General features: G+C 43.7%; 1 protein-coding gene across 1 annotated transcript in view; it reads left to right on the top strand.

The window, feature by feature from the left end:
• LOC112963771 (cygnin-like) overlaps positions 1–164 on the top strand; it is a 1,641-nt gene extending 1,477 nt beyond the window's left edge. Inside the window, exon 2 of the mRNA XM_026061124.1 lies at positions 34–164. Within this exon, the coding sequence (XP_025916909.1) occupies positions 34–164 (131 nt within the window). The remainder of the gene's footprint in view (positions 1–33) is intronic.
• The last annotated feature ends 8,212 nt before the right edge of the window (positions 165–8,376 follow it).

Genomic DNA, 8,376 nt, shown 5'->3' with positions numbered 1-8,376 from the left:
CCCAGACACTCTCCCTTTGCCTCTCTCCTGCAGGCTACGGGCAGATGAAGTACTGCCCGAAGGGTGCGTACTGTTCCAGCAAGTGCTCCAAGGGATACTCGCGGTCTTTCTCGTCTGACTGCAAGGTCTACTGCTGCATCCCGCAGGCATGGAAGGGGAAATAGGCGCTGAAAACAAAGCATCTGGGGAATAGGGGGCACCGTGGTGGCTTTGGGAGCAGTTTCTGAGTTGTCTAACCCAATTGTCATCCCTTCCTCTCAATTATTAAAAAAAAAAAGAAAAACAGGTGTAACTGTGGTGTGTGCCGTGTGRTTACTGCTGTCCCTGAGATCCCATGCAGAGCTTTAGGACAGGTTCTGCGAGCCCAGTCCAAAGGCCTGTAAGGAGCAGATCTCATTGTTCTGCTTGCACAAATGGGTAAGAAATGAGCTAAATACATGGAATTTTCCTCTCTCTGTTTCCCACAATGAATTCAGCCAGTGGAAAGTGGTGGATGGAAAAGGGCTGGCTGTAACAACATCCCCCTATATGAAAACCCATGGGTGTCTTGAGTGGAAGAGAGCTTACTTCAGACTCTGAGACCCCAAAAATTGGTCTCCTTCTGATATCCAGGCAAGACTGTCATTAGCGTGATTGGGCAGTGAGCAGGAAATGATGGGTGTAGTATCTCATACTTCCTTCAGTGTGTTACCGAAAACCGGTCTAGAAGGATCTTGGGAGAGCACCGTTCCTGCCCACTAGTTCCCAAAGGCTTCTCTGCTGAGACCTCCGAGGGCAGCGCCTGTTGGAGTTGTTCACTGGTGTCTGCTGTGGGCATACAGAAGCCCAATCAGGGGCTGTAAAAGGGCTTTTTCTGTTAAGATGATTATGTCCATCCTTGTCCAATCTCAGCCCTTTGGTGCAATAGACCATTTTGCTGCAGTTCCTAGAAGAAAGGTTGAAGTGGTGGGAGTCTGCCTTTATTGGTTAGCCTTGGGGAAGGGCTGAGGTCTACTCACAGAAGGCAACATAGACCCAGGAAGCTCTTTTTACCAGGTTATTGATCAGGCTGGCTTTCCCACATGGCTTCAAATTCATCCTAAGACTTTGCTGTCCAGAATATGTGCCCATATCCTTGTGTTATGAGTGTAGTAGTCCTTAATATTACCCCTTTTACTTTCTTCAGAAATGGTGAAAAATGTCTTTTCTGCAGCAAAGCATGCCTATTCAACAGCTCTGGAGACACTATGGATATCCCTCAGAGAAAACTGGGTCATTGTCCGCCTGTCCTTTCAATGATGTTCTCTGTTTCATGTTTCTGTGTCCTAACTGTGGTTACGTGAGTGCCATTAATGTGCAGGTATCTACTAAAATCTCATAGCTATAATAGAGGGGCTAAGAGGAAGCACTGCAGAGAGACCATCCAGTAGTGACCAGCAGTAGCTGAAGGCTACCAAGGTGCTACCTCCAGACATGAACCAACACTGGCCCACAGCAAGCTTCCTCCTCCTCTTACAGTGAATAGATAGCCAGCTTGGCTAAAGCAAGGAGATTGATCTTGGCAACTTTAAGTCATTTTGGAAATTCTCAATATATCAGCAGCCAATCCTGCCTCAGTCACAATCCGTGTTTCCCTTCTAATGCATTTTCTATTGGCTAGTGAGTCTAGTAAGAAAAAGTGAATAGAAAGTGATGGGCCTTAAGACTTGGGGTTCAATGGGATCCCAGCAAATCTGGAAAATAAACCGTATTTTTCAGTGAAAAAGCAGAGATGCCCTCATATGCCCTCATAGTCTACTTAGTAAAGAGCATGTGCAGGAGTGGAATAATTAAGTAATCATGAATTTCTTTTTTTTTTCATTTTAAAACATATCACTTTAATGCAGTCATTTATTGATCCCTCTCATGTGATGTTTTCACAGTGTTCCACATCTTGAAAGGCAAGGATTTGGGGGTAATTTCTTTGTTTTTCACATCTGGCTACTTTCTGCTAGAGTAACGTGAAGAATTATGGTAAATACTCACTAAAACAGCAACACAAATTACAGCTACAAAAGAAAGGGTGCATTTCTGAGCCATGCTTCTGGATGATGCAGGGTGATAATAGATTAGATTCTTGTTGTAAGAATGATTTTTCCCACTTCTTCCCTCTATATCTTATTTTCATTGAAATATAATGACTTGTGCAGAAACATTTTAAAGGAAACAAGCTGCATACAGCGGCAAAAAAAAAAACCACAACACTTATCACACAAATCTGGAGATACCATATTGTCTGGTGCTTTACATTTGAAAGATCTGTCTTTTCTTGTAGTGACAGTCAGTACATCTGCCCTGGAAGAATGAGGAATGCCAGGCATAATGAAAACGTCTGGTCCAATGATTCATGTAAATATGCCCATCTGCTTCTCTGACACTTGTATCTGTGTATAATCCTAGAGAGCGATCAGGGGAGAGTCTGCGCTGACATTTCACATCAGGATACGGACCTTTCTGGTTGAGTGTGGTTCATATAAATAACAAAGCAATGACCCATMGGGGCTTTTCCCAGCTGAAGTTTCCCGATATGAGTGAGAGCGAAGGCCCCCCGGATTTCACATCTCACTCACTGAATTGCCCGTGTGAGTCTCAGTGACATGAGATTTGGAGAGACAAGCAGTCTCTGGGAGAAGACTCTTCCGTCTTCCTGAACAGGGATGTCGGCTGTCATTAAAAGAAGGTAAAGACTTCCTCCCTGAAATGGGGAAATCAAAAAGAACAAAAGCTCCCAAAATTACTGGTTAAAATTCCCCAAATTTTATCAAGCCATACAGTAGAATAACGCTATTCCCTGTTCTCTCTTCCTCTCCTGTTGCTTGCATTCCTGACCTCTATCGATCAGTGCAATAGCCAACATACAGCCACTCATTCAACATGTAAAATTAGTGTGATATTTCCTATGTGCATCACTTTACTGCACTAATTTTCGTCTGCCATTTTATCAGCCAGCCAGTCAAAAGTGTGAGGTCTTTCTGCAGGTTTGCAGTTAACCRTCATCTTTATTGCCCTGAACAACACAGTGCCAGTAGCAAATTTTGTCACTTTTCCATTCAAACCCTTTTCCGGATCTTTTATGATCCAATTTACCACTGCAGCCCCAATAGTGACCCCCTGGAGTACTACCCATAACTTCTCTCTGACCATGATCATGTAGCRCTGGCCACAACCTCCTTCCTCTGAACTTACTCCTTGTCTCCGTGAAAATCTTCCTTCTTACTCAACATTTTCCTTAATAAGGGACCTCAACAAACATCTTCTGGAAATCAAAGCAGGGTTCATATCAGCCAGCTCTCCCTGGTTCTCATGTTTGTTGACTCCTTCAAAGAACTCYGGCAGGTTTTTAGGACAGGACTTTCCTCTCTCTTTTCCCAGATATTRTATTTATGTCTGTTACCTCCATCAGGCTTACAGGCCTGTAGAACCTGGACCTCTTTTATGTTTTTTCATAACATTACAATYTCCTAATCCTTTCACCTCAAAGGGYTGTTAAGCAAGAGATCACACTCTGTGGTCGGGAGGGCAGCTATTTCATCCCTAAGTTCCCTTAGGACATTTGGGGAAAGCTGTCTAATGCTGGTGATTTGTAACCGTTTGCTTTTTCTGTTCCACCTCTTTTACATTTGGGGTCCTTTGATGAGTCCCCACAAAGAGAAATTCAGCACGAAGACCTCCCTGCTTTCTTGCAAGGTGAACACAGGTGCAAATATTTCACTTAGCTTCTGTGCAGTGGCCTTAGCTTTTCTACTCTGATCATCTTCTGCTCTCTGTCAGGCTTCCTGTTCCTGACGTGTTTGAAAAAAAGACTTATTTTAGTAGGTTTCTTTGCCTTTTGCAAGTTCTTCCTGCAATTCTCTGCTGAGTTGCCTTATTGTGTTTTACACTTTGTCAGACACAGTTTATTATCTTTTCTATTTTCCGCATTTGGACACAAGTTCAGCTTCTTCTTTCTTACAGCTTCCCTCGTCCTACTGTTCTACCRTGACCTTTTCCTTTTGCTCTTTCTCAGGACTTTTTTTAATAGGTGTCATACATTTTGTCTGAGTCTTCAGTATAGTTGCCTTAAATAGCCCCCATGGTGCCTGCAAAGAATCTATCTGCAACCATTTAACTCTTTTAGTTGTCCCTTTTGTCTTCTTTTTAACAATTTTCCCATTTTTATGAAGCTCCCTTACTGAAATTAAGCACCGAATAGTGTCCTTTTCATCCCTTCTTGCTCCTGCAACGATGTGGAGTGTAAGTACCGCATAATCTGTGCTGCAGAGTAACTCTCTGGTGGTAAAACTTTGAACTAAGCCCAGTGCGTTAGTCAGCTTAGTGCTGCTTCTCTGATATTTAGCATACCAAAGTCAATACTGAAAAATTACTTGTTATGTCTTTGTCTGCTAGGCCAGYCAGCCTGTTAGTAACTGGCATTTTSTCCCTGTAAACATACAAAAACCCTTTAATTCAGTAATTTCCCAGTACTGGCTTTATAAGGTATAAATATTCAGCTATTACTCCAATAAAAGGTGCTTTCCAGGGTCTAAAGCTGCTTCTTGGCATAACTGGAACTTAAAATATGAACAGATCRAACTTAGAAAGGGCACACATTCTTAGCAAAAATGACGACTGACCATGCTAAGGAAAAGATGTATTCTCTTTTTGTTGGATATCTGCTCACATCTGGACATCTTTCTCTAAGAAATATCTAAGTCAACCAAAAGAGATTGAATTCAGTACAGGATTAAGTGGTGTTTTGGCCATGTGTGTGCTATATAGGAGGTCTGATTATGTATTTTAATAGGGTCTTAATACTTCAACCACAGTGGTCCTGCAATTATGCAGCACACAGCGCCGACTCGAATTGCCCAGTCTTTTGCCCATGCACACACTAATTCACTTCTGAGCAACTAATTCCCTCCAAGAGGAGGACTGGCTGCAGTTTTTGATATTTTCCGTACCAGAACCTTAATCCAGGAAGACAGGACGGTCCTCCAACACTATCCCTGTGATGGGAAGATGGATTTATAGGTCCCTGGGCATTTTATTTGATTTTAGGCAGTAATTCTGCTCCAGGCGGTTGGGCCCATCCACCCACCCAGCTCCTGGCCCTCCATGCACRTTGTTCACTCTTCCACCACACTGCAAAGCTGGGTGAAAGCTTGGAAGAAGGACTCAAGAGAGTATCTATTTTGTTGGAAAGCACTTAAATATGCTTTGCAGCTGCTGGTTTACGAAACTTGTCAACTAGATGATTGTCTGCCTTCCGCTACTTTAAGCTCTTCAGTTTTCCCTATTTCTTGAAGAGTTATTTCCTTTTTTAGAAGAAGCTTCCAAATGATTTGACTGCACGTTTGCATCTTGTGCTGACGGAAAGTTTGGGGGTTACTAGTTCAGTCCTTCTGTGCTTTTGCTCATCCTTCTTCTGAAAGGCTGAAGCTGCCACAAGCAGTTTCTGTATATTCAATACTGTTTGATTGCATATCTTTTCTGCATGTTCAGCTTCCTGATGCCAAGAGGAAGGGTTAGTCCTGGAAAGCACCTCTTATTGAAGTAATAGCTGAATATTTATCCCTCATAATGCTGGTCTGCTATTACTGATTTCTCAGATTTCACCAGAGCACAAGCCCTCCCTTCTTCACTTTTTTCTTTTGTACATCTCATCACCAATACCTCTCCTCTCCATACGTTAAGTGTGTTTAAGACTGGTTGAAGTGCCCACTGAAAGCTTATGATTCCTACCTGATGCGCTTACCCAGCTGGATGAAAGTGCCAGTTATGGAAAAGCAAGCACAAAAAATGCCTTGTGTAGCTGGAATAACGGCCTTGGTGATCAAAATGTCTCCTATCAAGATTAATTTGTTGTTGACCATTCTTATGAGAGRCTGGTCAAGCTTTTGTTATCATCAGTTGCTGCCTTGCCCCCAAAGGGAGCCAGTGAGAATTTTTTGGAGAAGTCTTTTGTTTTCTTTCAGTGAAGACAAGTTGGATGAACAGCACTTCTACGCAGCAGAGACAGAGAGCACTTCTGCGGCCAAGAGGTTCGCTGCGAGCAGCTGGTGTCCTTCCCACCCTGCTCCCCCCGCTCCCTTCTGAAGAAGAATCGGTAAMGTCTGCAGGAAGTTTTATAGTTGCAAGAACAGATGAGTTACCCAGCAAGGTTTTGGAAATACATTTCCTGGCTGTCAGGATAGGGCAAACACAGCTTCTTTTTCCTTTGAGTGCCTTTCACCGTGGAAGTGTTAGATGGCTGCACTGCTTTCCTGAAAGAGGTTAAAAAGAAAACAAGCATATTTAATTGCACACAAAATGCACACATATAAAATACTAACCATTCAGTATAATGGATCTACCTTCYGTTTGGCTTCCATGCTTCTGTCATCAGTGAGGAAAATAGCAAGTTATTGTGGAAGAACTSCTGAATTACGAAATCTGCTATTTCTGCAACTAGGAAATGCAGGGTTAGCATTTAAGTGACCTATGTCAAAGGAGCCAGACAATATCCTCCTCCCTTAAAAAAAAAGAAAGAAAAAAAAAAAAGAAAAAACATGCCATGCATTTGAGAGCTCATCTGCTGGGGGGGAGCAGTGAGTTCTTCTTGGGGATCCTAGATCTCCGTTTCAGCAGACAAAGGAGGTGGGATCTGAAGATGAAGGAAGTCCATCTCCTCGCCTCCTTGCATTACATCCACACCAAATTCCAGGCTGAAAACCACAAAAAGGGACTCATGCATTCCCTCCATGGTTTAGTACAGTTGGTGGGTCCCTCTGCTCCCCCAGAGGCTGTAATAAAATKCCCCAGAAGGTTACATAGCAGCAGATGACAGATACAGAAGTAGAGGAGAAGTGTCATTCTCCTRACAGTGGAAATTTGAAATAAGCTCCTGGTATCAGAAACGTTCTTTAGTTACAGAAAACATGTTGAAGGCTAGAGAGGCAGCAGAGAGAGAACCAGCAGAGCCATCACTYTAAAAACCATTTTGCAGTTCATTTAGAGTGAGAACACTTTAACGTAGCTTGTCTTTACACTTCACACATTTTTCATTTTTTCTTGGGGAAAAATGGGAAACAAACAGCAAGGTTTTTTTTCTGTTCAGTTTTTTTTTGGAAGTCTTATTACTTTATCAGACGTTCAACCCTCTGTGTACATATGTCGTCTTCTCACCAAAAAGGGTTGTTTTAGATGAATTTCCTTTCTTTCATATCCTGTTGTCTGGGGTCAGATGAAGCTTGACAGATTGTTTCTTACTAGTTGCAGATAAGCAGAAGGCCATAGTCTGTAGCTCTTGATAGGACTTGCTAATTATCACTGTCTGATCTTAGCCCCCACCCTAGACTACATGTTAACCCACTCATTGTCAATATTTTGCAGTGTGCAGCTATTTTGGAAAGAGATTCGTTCCTATTATCAAAAACGGCGTCACAGAAATCCCACTCTTGCCACAGCTTTGTCAGGATTACAGCGGGTGCTGCAGCCCCAGTGTCTGCACCGTGCAAGTTTCATTAATCCACTAGTTCCCCAAGACTCGTTCCCATCTGGTCCCCTGGACTGAATGTCTTCTAGAGGTTGGAGCGCATTAGGTGCACTGCGGAGCACATCTTCCAGTTCGGTCTCGCCCAGTTTGCACGCTCCAGCACTGTCCCGTAACATGAACCAAAATGTGATGAGAGCAAATGATGAAGGAAAAAAGGGCCCGTTTTGAGACGGGCCCCCTCCTCCTGACCCAAACTGAGACCCTACCGTAAGTGCACCCTCAACACCACAGCTCCCTCTGGGTTCCCTCTTCAGAGGAGTCAGTGCCTCCAAATGCCGACGCAGTGCCAAACGAGGACATGGGGACACCACCTTGCCACCAGTCTCTCAAGGCCAGGAAGAGAGCAAACCAGTAGCAGACTGTTCCTATGGGCTAAGGATAAAGTAACTGAGCCTAAGGCTGCTCACTGRGTTATTTCTGTTCCCCCCCAAATTACTTAGTACACAACCAGGCAGATGCTGGTGGTTGGTACCAAGCCCCCTTGGAGCAGCTTGTGTTGCACGTACAGACGTAAAGGGCAGATTCACCTCACTGGTCTGCAACAGAGACACAACTGTGGGCACCGTGTGTTCAGACTCCCACGGCAGTCAGAGGGATTTAGGGCTCAGTTCCTGTGGCCACATACAGCAGTTAGCTTTAGGATGAAATCTCTCTCTCCCCGTTTTTGGCTGACAGAACCCCTCCAAGTCCTCTGCTCCTTGCAGATAAATGAACCACACAGTGCACACAAAAATCATATCTGGCCAAATTTACTTCGAAGGAGTGAACACCATTTCTGTCATGCAGTGAATAAAATGCTGTGAGCCCCTCTGCTCCTCTTCCTCCATGGCTATGCTCTTTTGCAA

Source organism: Apteryx rowi, unplaced genomic scaffold, assembly GCF_003343035.1.
Source record: "Apteryx rowi isolate R43461 unplaced genomic scaffold, aptRow1 scaffold_176, whole genome shotgun sequence".
NCBI lineage: Eukaryota > Metazoa > Chordata > Aves > Apterygiformes > Apterygidae > Apteryx > Apteryx rowi.
The sequence above is the reverse complement of the archived record's forward strand: the minus strand, read 5'-3'. Positions and strand labels throughout refer to the sequence as shown.